The following is a 16,170-nucleotide window of genomic DNA, read 5'->3' as shown; positions in this document are numbered from 1 at the left end:
ACAAGAAGCATGTGGAAAAATTGGAAAGAGTCCAGCGGAGGGCAACAAAAATGATTAGGGGACTGGAGCACATGACTTATGAGGAGAGGCTGAGGGAACTGGGATTGTTTAGTCTGCAGAAGAGAAGAATGAGGGGGGGATTTGATAGCTGCTTTCAACTACCTGAAAGGGGGTTCCAAAGAGGATGAATCTGGACTGTTCTCAGTTGTAGCAGGTGACAGAACAAGGAGTAATGGACTCAAGTTGCAGTGGGGGAGGTTTAGGTTCGATATTAGGAAAAAAAAAATTTCACTAGGAGGGTGGTGAAGTACTGGAATGTGTTATCTAGGGAGGTGGTGGAATCTCCTTCCTTAGAGGTTCTTAAGGTCAGGCTTAACAAAGCTCTGGCTGGGATGATTTAGTTGGGGATTCTCCTGCTTTGAGTAGGGGGTAGGACTAGATGACCTCCTGAGGTCCCTTCCAACCCTGATATTCTATGATTCTATGAGTGTGCGTGACATTGTGGATGGCTTTGCACAAATGGGCTTCCCTAATTTTGGGGAGAGGCGATAGATGGCACGCATATTCCAATTTTGGCACCAGACCACCTAGTCACTGAGAACATTAATTGGAAGGGGTATTTCTCTATGGTTCTCCAGGCTCTTGTGGATCACCCTGGGCATTTCACGGACGTTAACACAGTATGCTCCGGAAAGGCCTATGATGCACGCATCTTTCAGAACACTGGCCTGTTCAGGAAGCTGCAAGCAGGGACTTTCTTCCCGGACCAGAGGATCATTGTAGGGGAAGTCGAAATGCCCATTGTGATCTTGGGAGACCCCACTTACCCCTTAATGCTGTGGCTCATGAAGCCATACATGTGGCACCATGACAGCAGCAAGGAGCGGTTCAACAACAGGCTGAGCAATTGCAGAATGACTGTTGAGTGTGCTTCTGGCAGTTTAAAGACCTGCTGGCGCTGCCTATATGGAAAGCTAGACCTGGGCGATGACAATATTCCTATGTTTGTAGCCGCGTGCTGTATGCTCCATAATACTTGTGAAGGGAAGGGTGAAAGCTTCACTCAGGGCTGTACCACTGAGATTCAGCATCTGGAGGCTGAATTTGAACTGCCAGAGACCAGGGCTATTACAGGGGCGGAGCGCAGGGTCATAAGGATCAGGAATGCCTTGAGGCAGCAATTTGAAGCTGAAAGCCACTAATATTTGTTGCTATGCTCTGGAGTGCAGTGCTTGTAATGCTGCACCAATCACAATCACCTCCTAGACGATGCAATACGAAGATTTAAGATAATTGTCTGTTGCTTTGCAGGGTTCTGTTTGCTTTTAAATTAATAGAATAAAGATTGCTTTCAAACCAACATGATTCTTTTATTAAAAAACAACAACAACAACCGGAAGAGAGAGAAAAACAAAAAAACACATCAGCACTAAGGGGGATGGGGGAAGGGAAGGTCTTAGGAGGAGGTGGAATCCAGGGTCGGTTAAAGATTTGTATGTCCAGGGATCATATCCAACCTTCTCCTTTGGAGTACAGTGCAGCGGGTACTATACTTCAACAGGGCAAAACGGCAAAGGGACGGGAGTTGAGTGCAGTGGTACTGGGGGTCTGCAGTGCCAGACTGGGACAGGGGAGAAGTGGAATGCCGCAGGTACAGACTGGAGCCAGGAGGTTGATAAGAGTGTGTTAGCGGTGTCTGGGGGGGGCGCATGAGAAAGAGTTTTGCGACTGCGGCTGCCGGGGAGGGCAGCTGCGGAGCTGCTCAGTTTGCAGTGCTAGTATCGCCCTAAGCGTGTCCGTTTGGCCTCCATAATGTTTAAGAATCGCTCCGTGGCTTCTCTCTGGCGTGCCGCGTTCTCCTTTCAGTCCCTCTTCTCGCTGTCCTGCCACTCCTTCAATTCCTGTTTTTCAGTGGCGGACTGCATCATAACCTCATGCAGAAAGTCCTTCTCAGCTCTTCGTGGCCACTTTTTAATTCTGCACAACAATTCAGCCAGCAATAACAGAGGGAAGCTGGGCTCCCAAGGTCATCTCTGTGAAGCCAAAACGCAACATTTTACAGAAGCAGTATTGTTTGCAACACACAGAACACTGATTCAGTGATTTAAAACACAGCCACTATTCACATACCTGCCACTAAGTGGCTCACTGCAGGCAAGCATACAAGAGCCACAAGACTCCCAAAATGGTGAGTAGCCACAGGAGCAGAGCCAACACTGTGGGGGGTGGGGGCTGATAATCATTCCTGTCTCCATATTTTCCACAGGCTGGGTTCATTATGGAAGATATCTCGCTGGTGAGGGTGAGCCGGGAATGTAGGGAGGGTCCTCTCCAAGACTGTGGCTTCCACCCGGGCCCTTATGTGGCTCCCCTGTGTGCAGCAATGGTCCCCATCCCCTGTCAGCAACGGCACAGTGGCGCAGGAAAGTTACCGTTAATGGGGAAAGAAACAAAGCAGCTCTGCCGAAGAACTTGTGGCAGTGGATTGCCCAGTATCTCCATGAGAGTTTCCTGGAGATCTCTGAGGCAGACACCTCTGAAATGAAGGAGTCAATCAACAGCCTGTTCCGCACACAGACCAGGCATGTGGTAGTATGCACATCATAGAGACACAAGCCTGATTTCTGCAACCTTCCTGCCCCCAATAACTCACTTCAGCGATTCCCAAAATCAAATGCACTTACCAGGGGCCTCCTCTCCTGTTTGTGCTTCGCCAAGATCTGACCACTGTGACTGGCGAGCCTCCTCCAGGGTAGAAAAGAGCTCCTCGCCGCCTGCATCTCTGACCTCCGAGTTGTCCTCAGCCTCTGGGTCCCCCTCCCTCTTCACATCCTCAACCAAGATTTCCTCCTCCTGGCTCAGTCCACCGAAGTATCCAGTCGCCACTGAGTATCATGTGCAGCTCTCTAGAACTGGCAGCTCGTGGGGGCAGCACCGGAGTGGCAGTTTGCCTCCTATGGCTTGTGGTAGGCATTCTGCAGCTCCTTCACTTTGACCCTGCACTGCAGTGTGTCCCATAGGTATCATAATTCCTATGACTAGAGTGCAGCTGGGACTGGACAGCCTTCTCTCCCCAAATGCTGATGAGGTCCAGCAGCTCAGTATTGCTCCAAGCAGGGGATCGCCTGGTATGTAGAGCAGGCATGACCACCTGGAAAGATGTGCTGAGACCACTGCACACATCACTGAGCAAACAGGAAGGGGACATTCAAAATTCCAAAGGAATGTACAGGGTGGGGATGACCGTTGGTCATCTGAGGGCAGGGCAGCAGAATTCAAACCCATGACCGGAGGGGCAAGAACAGGCATTGTGGGACACCTTCCAGAGACCAACTGCAGCACTGCAATCAACCAGGGTGTCGTGGCAAAGTAGCCCTGATGCAGAAAGCTGTACGCCTCGTCAGGGTGGGTTTTTTACAGCCCTGCAACTGTGCAGTTTCTGCACACTATGTGGCTTGGCAGTGTGTACACCTCTGGAATTACAATGCAGAAAGCTGCTTTACTGTGCAGAAACTTGCCAGTGTAGACAAAGCCTCAGTGTCACAGATTGTTTAGCATAAGCAGTTAACACATATTTCAAGGGACCATTCAGGATAAAGTGGCCAGTTAACACCTCTCTCAGGCACAGAAGTTGGTCCAAAAAAAGATATTACCTCACCTGCCTTGTCTCTCTAATATCCTAGGATCAACAGAGCTACAACACTGCATACATTAAATAATTCAGAATATCTGGGATATGAACAATTTTTGCCACAATATTCATATATGAGATGTAAAAATGAAGGTTAGTTACCAGTAACTGGGAGTTACTCACAATGAGTCTGTTCCCATTAAAGAGATCAGGGCAATGCACTGGAAGCTTCCTGAAACTCTGTGGGGGATACCCACCTCTCCCCTCTTGAAGGGCTCTGATGATATAGAAGGGGAAGTGATCCCAACCACCCTTCCATTCCCTTCCACTAATTCAAGAATTAAGACTTCAATGAAGTGAGGAAGATAGGTGGGGATGTGAACATGCAGAGGATCATCTTGATGAATTCCAGTTACTGGGAAGTAGCCTTCTTCTTTTCTTGAGTGGCCTCTGCACATTCCCAGCTGTGAACGTTTAGCCAGCAGTGCAACTCTAAGGAAGGCTGCACTGAGGAGTTATAGTGAACTAGTCACAACTATTAAAACAAGCATCAACAAAAAAAAAGAATGGAGGCCAAAACCTCAAAGCTAGAGTTTAGAAAGGATAAGGTACAGAACTGTAAAGTCAGACCTCTATAAAACATTATTTTCTTCAAACCATTTTTAGGGCAAAGCCTATTTTTGAAAAATTACAACTTACAGCTTGTCCATTGGCTTCATAAAGTGGGCATTTTTGTTTGATCTTAGCCAGTTCCATATTTACTTGTTTGCTGACCACAGCCATTGGATTCCCTCCTGGAAGAGATTTTGTATAAATATATCCGACATTCAAGCAAAGACTAAAAAGATGTCTGAAAATAAAACAATAAGTACAGTTCAAAAGCAGCCATTATTCCAGTAGTAAAGCCCATTAGTATATCTCTATTTTGTGCTGAGCATCTTTCAGCAGACCGGTAGAACTTTCAAATATTATCAAGGCTCGTCATAGCAATTGTTATAATAAGAACAACCCAGCACCACCATCATTCAGGAAAAGAACTATAGATAAGGAGGGTTAATAACAAAGAAGCTAAGCTAGAAGATGGTGGCAACTAGCAGGGCAGCCTTAAGAGTTAATAGCCACAGGGATGCATCTCCCAGAGGTTCAAATGTAGACCAGAACAAACCGTGAAGTAGAGAGGAAAGGTCACACTGAGGGACATAAATGCTCTGAAAAGGGCTCTGAAGGAATGGGCTCTGAAAAGTTTAGCACTGTAGAGATGGGACCTGAGGAATACAGTTCACAAAGGCTGAGTGAAATAAAGTGCTGGTGCAATGGGCAAATAAGGATGTGCAGATATGCATCAGTGAGGTCCACTAAGCTGGGAAAGGCTTGAAGGAAACAGAATGGAGAACAGTTGGAGTCTCTATACAGAAGCAAGACTTGCAGACCCTCCAGTGGAGGAGACGGAAGTCTAAGATATGTCTGAAGGCTCCAAACACTTCTCCACCAGAAAACAGTAGGAACAGAAGTCCTGCCCCTTTCCTGCAGGGGTAAAAGTAGAAGCCTTGAGGAGACTGGCTCTTTATGTCAGATTATCACCATTCTATCAGAAGTATAGAAAGAACAATAAGGTTGCAAAGTGAGTCACTCAAAAATTAAGAACTGCCAGAATTCAAGTTGCCCATGCAACTTTAATTCGTCCTCCTTGTACAGTTTTATAATACACAATCAGAATGCACATCACATACTATTTGTTCCATAGGACCCATGCTTCATTCAGTGAATGGGTAGCTATTCAATATTTCTTTATCCTTCTTCTTTAATGTGTGGCCTTATTTAATGCATACCATTTAAACTCCGCACTGTTTACAGAATTAGTAATTTCCTCTTTGGCAGTTTCTCTGGTGCTCTCACCAGAATACTCAAGTGCTTCACAAATATTTACGAATTTATCTTCACAACAGTCCTGTGAGATTAGGCAGTAACGTTATCCGAATTCTTCAGCTGGGGATCTGAGACAGAAAGCAAGGCCAAAATTGTTAAGGGTGTCCAACTTCAAACATCTAGCCTCCAACACATTCAGTTGCAGTTGTGAGTGCTCAGCACTACTACAATAGTCACTGCAGATATCGGACATTGGACACCTAGAAAAACAACACAATTAGTAACCTACTGTGAAAGTCTGGGTTAAAGGACTTTCTCAGCACCACATAGGAACTCTGTGGCAGAGGCAGAGAACACCATCCACTTCGCCAGAGCAGCAATAAACTTTAAACACAAAACCACACTTCTTCCAAATTCCTGCAAAAAATGAGGCAGAACACACACAACCTCACTGGATACACAACACTGATTCAGTCCCAGAGTACCTTACATCCTGTGTATTGAATAATGCAGGGGTCTCATGGAAAAAAAATATGTGACCATGTAATTGAAAACTATAGTAACTCCTCATTCAAAAAAAGAACAGGAGAACTTGTGGCACCTTAGAGACTAAAAAATTTATTTCAGCGTGAGCTTTTGTGAGCTACAGCTCACTTCTTCGGATGCATAGAATGGAACAGGAAATATTTATACATACAGAGAACATGAAAAGGTGGAAGTATGCATACCAACAGGAAGAGTCTAATCAATTGAGATGAGCTATCATCAGCAGGAGAAAAAAAACTTCCGAAGAAGTGAGCTGTAGCTCACGAAAACTCATGCTGAAATAAATTCGTTAGTCTCTAAGGTGCCACAAGTACTCCTGTTCTTTTTGCGGATACAGACTAACACAGCTGCTACTCAAACTCATCATTCAAAGTTGTCCTGGTTAATGTTGTTTCGTTGTTACCTTGCTGATGGCATAGAGAGTACAAGCTGGGAGGGGTTGCAAGTGCGTTGGAGGATAGGATTAAAATTCAAAATGATCTGGTCTGAAGTAAACAGGGTGAAATTCAATAAGGACAAATGCAAAGTACTCCACTTAGGAAGGAACAATCAATTGCACACATACAAAATGGGAAAGGACTGCCTAGGAAGGAGTACTGTGGAAAGGGATCTGTGGGTCATAGTGGACCAAAAGCTAAATGAGTCAACAGTGTAACACCGTTGGAAAAAAAAAAGAAAAAAAAAGAGAAAACATCATTCTGGAATGTATTAGGAGGAACATTTAAGCAAGACATGAGAAGTAATTCTTCCGCTCTACTTTGTGTTGATTGGGCCTCAACTGGAGGGAGTACTGTGTCCAGTTCTGGGTGCCAAATTTCAGGAAAGATGTGGACAAATTGGAGAAAGTCCAGAGGACAGCAACAAAAATGATTAAAGGTCTAGAAGACATGAGCTACGAGGAAAGATTGAAAAAATTGGGTTCATTTAGACTGGAGAAGAGAAGACTGAGAGTGGACCTAACAGTTTTCAAGTACATAAAAGGTTGTTACAAGGAGGAGGGAGAAGAATTGTTCTTTTTAACCTCTGAGGATAGGAGAAGCAGCAATGGGCTTAAATTGCAGCAAGGGAGGTTTAGGTTGGACAACAGGAAAAACTTCCTGTCAGGGTGGTTAAGCACTGGAACAAATCGTCTAGGGAGGTTGTAGAATCTTCATCATTGGAGATTTTTAAGAGCAGGTTAGACAAAGACCTGTCAGGGATGGTCTAGATCACTATTTCTCAAATGCGGTCACCGGGGGGGGAGGGGGGTTCCCTGTGGCCACAGCAGTTTCCTGGGTCGGGGAAGAGAGAGCATCAGCCCCTCCCCATCATCCCTGTTGCTCCTGCATGTGCCATCTCACTGGAGACACAGATGGGACACACAACGTTTAAGGAGCAAAGTGAGGTGGCAAAGAGGGGGTAAGGTGGCAAGGAGCAGGCTGAGGGGGCAAGCGGTCAAGTGAGCAGCAGGCCGGGGAGTCTGGCAGGGGAGTAAGGAGGAGAATGGCAAGCCAGCAACAGGGTGAGGAGGCGGGCCTGGGGGAGGCGGCTGTGAGGAGGCAAGCAGGGATGTGTGTGAGGAAGCAAGCGGTGAGGCGAGCAGTGGGCAGGGGGGTGAGGAGGCAAGTGGCAGGGGAGCCCTGGCGGAGGAGTAAGGAGGTGAGTAGTGAGGCAGCAGCAAGGTGATGAGGGTGGCAGGGGGTCTGGCTGCAACCGGGGGATGGATGAGACTAGCAGGGTGAAGAGGCGGGAGGCGAGTGGGGGTGGGGTGAGGGGGAGGAAGTGAGCAAAGTGTGTTCATGAGTTCCCTGTCATGAGTGCAGGGAACTGGACTAGATGACCTCTCAAGGTCCCTATGATTCTCTGATGCTCAGCTAAATGGTTGTAAGAATAGTTTAAACATAGGCAAAATAAGATAGCGTGCAAAGACAAGAGTAACAGAAATCCCAAATGAACTGTTGCAGAAATCAGACCACTGTGGTGAGAGTTTTTTGTGGTTCCCGCCATACTAAGTGGTTTCAACAAGTCTGAAAAGAATGACAACTGAGAAACTATCTTGTGTATCACAATCACACTTCCACTTACCTGATCCCTATTATGAACGATTCCTTCATCACACATCAGAGCACCCTGAATGCAGAAGAGGCCCAAACTAGAATGTTATAACTCTTCTCTTTCAATAACCTTTAAAAAAGTTTACTATTTTGAATGACTCACCCAGCCCTGTTACCACCATGGCTCCTAGATCAGCAACATAGTTTCCTTTGCGAAATGTAGCAACTCTTCCACCTACACGATCCTTTAAAAATTAAAAGTATATCAATCAGTTATTTTCATTCAATCAAATTTAGAAAAATGATAAAGCCCCCTTTTCAAAATCCCTCTCCTGAAAGTCTCCTACAGACATCTAAAGAGGGTTATCTGAGCCACAGCCATAAAGTGAATCCCATAACACACAAACATCTAGGTTTTAAATAAGCCACTCACATGAGCTTTTGAAGAATGGGCATTAATATTTAAACATGGTAGTTAGTAGATTCCCCAACGGCAAAGAAGTTATAGGTGGGAGGGCAGGTCATTTAGTACGAATGTTCATAACAGTATGTTTGTTAGTACGTTTAAACAAACTATGTAATATACCAAGTAATGGCACTTCCAGCACTTCACCTTGGAAGACGTGGAGGGAAGAAACAAACTATTCTACAATTGTAAACGATATCCTGTCCAAAAGTTCTGGCTGATATCAAGTCAAAATCTTCGTCCCTTAATTTTATCCTAGAATTCCTAATTTTGCCCCACTGTTGAACTCTAAACAATTCTTCTTTACCTTGGTGTTAACGCACTTTAATACCTGTAGATCGTTTACCTTCCCAGTCTTAGTCATTGCTTAGCCAGCTCTACATATGTTTAACTATTTTAGTCTTTCCTCATAAATCAATCCGTTATTCCCCAGAGCATCTTTGTTGTCCTCTAAATTTCATCAATTGGTAAGTATATTAGAAATACACAAAATGAAATCATACTACAGCTATATTCCCTATAAAATTAAACTATGTTAAGAGAAAAAGCTACAGTTGCAAAGTCAAGTAATCAGGACAGGAAATATCAGAATTAAATTAGTATGTAGTGTAATTGTAGCCATCTCTGTCCCAGAACAACAGAGAGAAAAAGTAGGTGAGGTAATATCTTTTATTGGACCAACTTCTTTGTGTGAAAGAGAAACTTTTGAGCCACACAGTTCTTCTTCAGGTCTGGGAAAGGTACACATAGCACCACAGTTAAATGCAACATAGAACAGATTGTTTAGCGAAAGCAGTTAGCACATATTCTAAGGGACAATTCAAGATAGGCGGTAATGGGCCACTCTATGACTTTTAATGGTCCCATAGAATATGTGGCAGCTATTTATGCTAAACAATCTTTTCCATCTTGCATTTAGCTATGACGCTGGAGTATCCTTCCCACCTGAAGAAGAGATCTGTGTAGCTTGAAAACTTGACTTTCACCAACAGAAGTTGGTCCAATAAAATAATTAAAATGTTTAATTCAGTGCTAGGCAGCATTAATTCAGCTCTACTGAGCAGATGGCATATGTTACAGACTTGAGTTTCATGATCACATACTGTTTTCTCTCAATATCTTTGCTTCAATTCTGCGCTCAAAATGGATGCTAAGTGAGTCACGGATGTGTAATCGATAAGGCCATCTCCTGTCTCCTTTGCTAAAACATGCATCATCAATTAGAGAGGACTGCACAAAGAAAAGGGATGATCTTGTAGTTAAGGACTGCACTGGACTCTAGAAAACTGGGTTCTATTCCTGGCTCTGCCGTAGGATTCCTTTGAATTACAAACCAAAGTTTTCTGAAGTGGTCACTAACACCATGTTCCCTCCCCATATTCAATTTTACTCACGGTACCATCTCCTTTAACAGAGAACTCATATGCTTTGTCTTTGGAACAGTGATGTCTCTTTTCCCTCCAGGATGGTGCCCCTTCTGTGTTTGGAGCCAATGCCATATCTGCTGTCCACCTGACCTACCTTTCAGTCCTACCCTTTTGGGGTGCCAGTTCATATGAGGATGTCAGCACTGGAGGCATAGGTGCTGAGTCTGTCTGTACATCTGTAGCAACATCCAATGCCAGAGACTGAGAGCCAACGAGAATAGTGTCAATGTGGCCTCTCTCAGTTGTGTTTATTTCCCTGCCTCTCCTTCGCTGATGGACTTTAGGGTGTGCTGTCTGCTTGGAGCTCCCACTGAGAACTACCATTTTGGTTCTTTGGAGGTGGATGCCAGGTATGAGGTGACACATCCATTGTGTAAGTGTAATATCAGCCATGTGTACCTCGACTTGAGAGTTCTCAAGGAGGACTTACACACTTAACATGTATCAGAGAAGTGGCTTGCCCCAAGACAGAGAGATAATTTGCTGTGCCCATGGACCACAGGAATGAGCCTGTTGCTGGTGAGGCAGGGCTTAAATCCTAAGGGTTTCAAGTCTGCCATGGCAGTTGGCACAAGGTTCCTCATGCCTCTGTACAGGAGGCACATCTTCACCTTTTAAGGGGAATGTCCAAGCTAAAGAATTAACAAAGACCAAGGATGAAGACAGATTCTCCTCACAGAGCTACTCAAGAGGATGAATTCAATGCTCAGAGAAGTACAGTGGGTTGGACATTTGACAGGGTTTCCATCTTGATGACACAAGCGGCAAGAGGGAACTGAAGGAGTCACATCCACTCTGTTCTTTATGCCCCCACATGGAAGCATAAAACAGCAAAGGGCACATGCACAGCCCTGCTGTACACTGCAATTCAAAAAGAAAAATCTGATCTTACATGCATGGGATGCATGCACCCCTACAATAGGATCCAGACTGACATACTCAAACAATCCTCCAGAGGCTTGGGATGGACTAGACCTGTGGCACTCAAACTATGGGATGAACTCCCTCCTGGGGGGCGGGCACTTAGGAATGTTCACGGGGCTCAGCGAGCCCAAGCCAGTGCCCGCAGGGAGGGAGCACCACCCAGCACCGTTCTGCCCCCCGCCATGGCCATGGCTTCTGGCCTCACCCCTACCACAACTCCATTTCTGGCCTCGGCCCTGGCCTTGGCCCATAGCTTGGCTGCAGTTCCACACCTGGCCGCAGCTCCAGCCCCGCCCCCAGCTCCGCTTTCAGACCCTGGCTCCCCCGGGTGTGGGGCGTGAGCTAAAAAATTTGGGGAAGAAGCTATGAAATCTCTGCTAACATCTGTAGATGACAAAGATTGATAGATGTACAACTAAGACCAAAGACTGATGGTTATTTAATCTCAAATATCAAGTATTAAACTGCTCCTCCAAAGGTTCTGCTTGAGCATGTAACCAGCACAATCTACATCTAAATACCAAAAATTCTTTAACCGTTACTCACAATAAGACAGTATTGTCTTATCTATTAATTCTCTCATAGAAGAGCCAACTGGCAATACAGAAAACAGCTATTAAGCAGCTCTGCCCATTTCAGCTCAGAAGCAGAATTTTTTTCCCCCTCAGTACAAGGTACTGACCCTTTAAGAGCCTGGTTGATCCTTTGACCCCTCCCCCTCCTGAGAACAGCTTCAAAACTGGAAAAGAAAGATACAAGAGATGGACACGCTGCCTGGATTGGCTGAAGTATGTTAAATGGTAGTCTCATTGATGGACGAGACATAAGCTTTACTATTCTCTTACAAGCAGTCAGCTACCAAGCCAGATGATTACTAGGAAGTAGTATTTACAATCTCTTAAATCAGCGATTTGTAGATGACAAAGATTGGTAGATGACAAATGATGAAGACAGGTCACTGAGAGGCAAAAATCAGACACTTTAATATAGTTAAGTGTGAGCTCGTACATGTAAGAACAAAACAATGTCAGATACACAGGGCTGGGATCTAGTCTGGAGAACAGACACGCTGAAAAGGACTTGTGGGATATGGAACAGGAAACCCAGTAGTATGCTATAACAAAAAGAGCTAGTGTTATCCTTGTATATATAAAAATCGGAATATTCAAATGTAGGATATTATAACCTCTGGTGCTGTTAAAAATTGGACAGAGTTCAGATAAAAACTACAGAAGTCATTCAAAGTATTCAGCTTATCAAACAGAATGTTAACAGGCAATTTGATCATGATTTAATAAGTATCTACATAGAGAAGATTTCTAACAAAGATATAAGATCCAAAGGCTGAAAGTTGAAGTCAGCAAAGTTCAAACTAAAGAAGATTCAACTTAAACAGTAAGTGCAATTAACCACTGAAACCACTTATCAAGGAGTATGTTAAGTTTTTCATCACCTGAAATCTAAACAACCAAAAGGGGATCTCCTAAAAGATAAGTCCCAGTTCAGCAACTGGGTTAGATGCATGACTCATGGGGTGAAATTCTATCATCTATATTATGCAGGAGGTCATCTAAGATTCTTTATGATCTTAAAAGCTAGAATATGAAAAGCAAAAGAGAAAAGGAATAAATAAATAAGCAGATTGGGCAACTTCAAAATCTGTACACTAGGACCAATATAAGTGAAGGAAAGAAAAGCACTAGATTCTGTCTGCAACAATAGGAAGCAATGTCTGGATTCCAGTGTATAGAATATTTTGATAGCCACTTTCATGCATCTGAAAACTGTAGCCTGCAAGACTCCTCCTACCTTTTTTGTTATAAACAGAGGGCATGGAGGGGCATCCAATTTTTAAATGCAGCTGTCCTTTCAGTGTGGAAGATAAATGTTTTTAACTCACAGAAGCCAACCTGCATTCCTTGGATAGGTAAAAGAGCAAATAAAGAGAAAAATAAAAGGAAGGAAGGAAGTCATGTTGATGTGTAAAGGACAATAAGTCTTTGGTGAAAATTCAGTTGCTATCCCAAGAATTGTAAGAAGGTACTCTTGGAAGACACCACTTTAATTCTCTGACCCTCCCTGAAGAGGAAATTACTACCAAGAAACCATCTTTGAGAGATAAGAAAAGAAAAGGTTTTCCTTGTGGTTCACAGCAGGTAAATGAGCAAAACAAAAAATGAAACAAACCACACTTAGCCACTATACACAGTAAGCTGGATGAAACTATAACTAAAAATAGAATAAAACATCTAAAATATGTGATGTGATCCAAAAATGTGATGGGTTCTAACCAGCACGGTTTCTACAAAGGAAACAGTGTCTCACCAACCTATTAGAATTTTTGAAACAGGTCAGTGAAGTGGTGGTTAAAGCAGAACCAGTCAACATAACAGACTTTCAAAAGGCTTTGACAAGGTCACACACAAGAGACTGCTAAAGAGCCTAAATATTGGGAGAGGGAGAAGCAAATACTGTCATGTATCAAAAACTAGCTGAGAAACGGGAAACAAAGTAGGAATAAATGGTCAATTGACTAACAGCAGGGTACCTTAAAGTCCCATCACAGTCGTGGTGTTTAATATATTAGTGTTCTAGAAAGGGGTCTGAGTAGTGAGATAGCAAAATTTTAAGATGACAAAGTTACTTATGTTTGTCAGATCCAGATAAGTTCAGAGGGACTCATCCAAGCAAGGAGAATGTTAATTTAGAACTAACATGTTGTACAATCAGCTCAAGAAAGTGACCTGGCATCGTTGCTGGCAGGTCAGTGAAAACTTCTACTCAATGTTCAGCTGCAATTTAAGAAAGCAAGCAAGCAAGCAAGAGGTGCAAAAATGTTAGGAATCATCAAGAATGGGATGAAGAACACAGAAAAATGTCTTTGCCAATTTGAGCTGGGGGGAAGTCCTCTCTGTCCCAAATATAGCAACCAGTTAGACCCTCAGCATGTGGGCAAGACCCACCAGCCAGACACCCTCACCCCAAAGATTATGCTTTCTCTACTCTGGAGAACAGTGGGGTTTTGGTGCTGTCCTGATATTTGAGATAGCTGCAGTGTGTGATTGTTATATTCTGCTGTGAATCATAGAATATTATTAGAATCATAGAATTATAATAATAGGGTTGGAAGGGACCTCAGGAGGTCATCTAGTCCAACCCCCTCCTCAAAGCAGGACCAATCCCCAGATTTTTACTCCAGTTTCCCAAATGGCCCCCTCAAGGATTGAACTCACAACTCTGGGTTTAGCAGGCCAATGCTCAAACCACTGAGCTATCCCTCCCCCCTGTGGGGAGATGAAGGAATGAAAATCGGATCAGAAGACTCCTGGGGGGGATCTCTCAGTGGTTTGAGCATTGGCCTGCTAAACCTAGGGTTGTGAGTTCAATCCTTGAGGGAGCCATTTAGGGATCTGGGGCAAAAATATGTCTGGGGATTGGTCCTGCTTTAAGCAGGGGCTTGGACTAGATGATCTCCTGAGGTCCCTTCCAACCCTGATATTCTATGATTCTATGACTACTCAAGGAAGCAGATTTTTGGGAACACAAACCCTTGCATGGACAATTACCTAAATGTGCACCCTCAGCCAAAAGAATTCCATCTCAATCTTGGTGGAAAGGGGTATTTGTTAAGTGTTTTCCTAATGGTCTTCTGGACTACACAAGAGTGAGATGACTGCACTGACAACAGCTCTTGCTAAAACAAAAGAAGAATGATGGCACCACCACACTCTCAAGAGGCAGAGTGCACTGAACAAAGACATCTGAATATTCCTGCCTCTGAGCTGAAGTAGGTCTAGTTACCTAGCTACCCATCTGGATTGGCAATGGACACAGCCACAAGTTCACCAGTCCCAGTGCATGCTGTCACAGGGCACTCAATCATACCAGTGCCTTATTACAACTGATAACTGCTAAATAAATTTGTTTCATTAGCTAAATTCTCTCTTTAAGCAGCAAGTTCATACCCTGGCTTCCAGAAGCGTGACATCCATCCCAAAACTCTGCAACTGGCGAGCTGCAGCCAAGCCAGAGACTCCAGAACCTATAATGATCACCTTGCCAGTCTTCTTAGCTAGAGAAATGAAAGCATAAGTTACAGAATAGATGTGTGTATTGGTGAAAGCCTAGGAGTCCAAGCTCAGTTTTAATCCTGAAATTAGTAAGGATGGAAGTCTATTTTAAAACAGTTTAATAGTAAAATGTAGCTGTGATTGCTTCATCACAGCTAGTTGTTAGCAGGAAAAATTTGTATAATTCTGAATTAAATATAAGCAGCACTTAGTAGCCAGCAGAAGTTAATGATGAAAAGAAAATGCAGGTAAAGCACAATCTAGGTAGAAAGTTAACAGCAACAGTCACCTGAACAGAGAGCCTAGATTGCACGTTCACACAAGGGCACTGGGGACAGCAGGATACTGTAACCAGGAGGGATCTCCCTATCAGACATTTCCACTCTTGGGAAAGAGGCAGTTCCAGGAGGATTGTGCAGCTGAGGAAAGGAATCAGCTTATTTGTCATTCTGAAGGAAAGTGTTTTTGTTCCTTCTCTCCTTCACGGAGGAGTTGGAAGCATTGGGCAGGGCTGGGTCAGATGTTTGTTTGAAAGTGCAATCTGCAATCTATATACATTGATCTGCATCTGGACAAGATGCAGACTTACAGGGACACTGAGGTGGTTTCGGTTTAAAAGGGAAAGTTATTTTTAAATATGAGCTCTTCAAAGAAGCCACAACAGCCTTCCTCTTTGGCTTGTGCTCCCAAGCAAAACTCACATTGCACTATGATTTGTGCACCTTTGAGTTAGTGTCAATGGAGGTGAACTAGCACATCTCTCCCTTGGACAGGTCAATTATGTACCACCTGTCAGTTACGACACTCTCAGCTGCCTGGAACCTTCCAAGTGGTCCCTGAATTATACAGGAAGCAGGATCCCCAAAAGCAAGGCAATCAGCAAAATATTTTGTTGAAATATAAAAACAACAATGCGGCATAGGGAAAACAGAAGAGAAAAGCAACACTTAGCGCAGGATCCTCAAACTGAGGAGAAAGCGTGAGTAATGTGAGAGGAGACACATAAGGGCTTGTCTACATATAAAATTGTACTGCTTTAACTATACTGATATAGACAGAACCTTCCCCCCACCCAATGAGGGGGTCGTTAAAGGAGTCTATTAAAAAAAAATAGAAAAGCTATACACAACTTCATAGAACTAAGGAAAATGTATTGTTCTTACACAATAAAATTAAGATTTATTTCTCAGTCACTTTACTGGGACTA

At 43.8% G+C, this 16,170-nt stretch overlaps 2 protein-coding genes across 4 annotated transcripts in view; one reads left to right on the top strand and one right to left on the bottom strand.

Annotated features, from left to right (window-relative positions):
- The window catches only part of PTAFR (platelet activating factor receptor), a 566,600-nt gene that overhangs the window by 35,926 nt on the left and 514,504 nt on the right, over positions 1-16,170 (top strand). The gene's annotated exons all lie outside the window — the stretch shown is intronic.
- Positions 1-16,170, bottom strand: part of KDM1A (lysine demethylase 1A) — a 157,012-nt gene that overhangs the window by 88,553 nt on the left and 52,289 nt on the right. For all 3 annotated transcript variants that reach the window (XM_050932307.1, XM_050932305.1, XM_050932306.1), the window contains 3 exons: positions 14,859-14,965; positions 8,240-8,321; positions 4,331-4,425 (listed from right to left, as the gene is read on the bottom strand). In XM_050932307.1, coding sequence (XP_050788264.1) covers positions 4,331-4,425; positions 8,240-8,321; positions 14,859-14,965 — 284 coding nt within the window. The remainder of the gene's footprint in view (positions 1-4,330; positions 4,426-8,239; positions 8,322-14,858; positions 14,966-16,170) is intronic.

This window comes from Gopherus flavomarginatus, chromosome 22 (assembly GCF_025201925.1).
Source record: "Gopherus flavomarginatus isolate rGopFla2 chromosome 22, rGopFla2.mat.asm, whole genome shotgun sequence".
Classification (NCBI taxonomy): domain Eukaryota; kingdom Metazoa; phylum Chordata; order Testudines; family Testudinidae; genus Gopherus; species Gopherus flavomarginatus.
The sequence above is the reverse complement of the archived record's forward strand: the minus strand, read 5'-3'. Positions and strand labels throughout refer to the sequence as shown.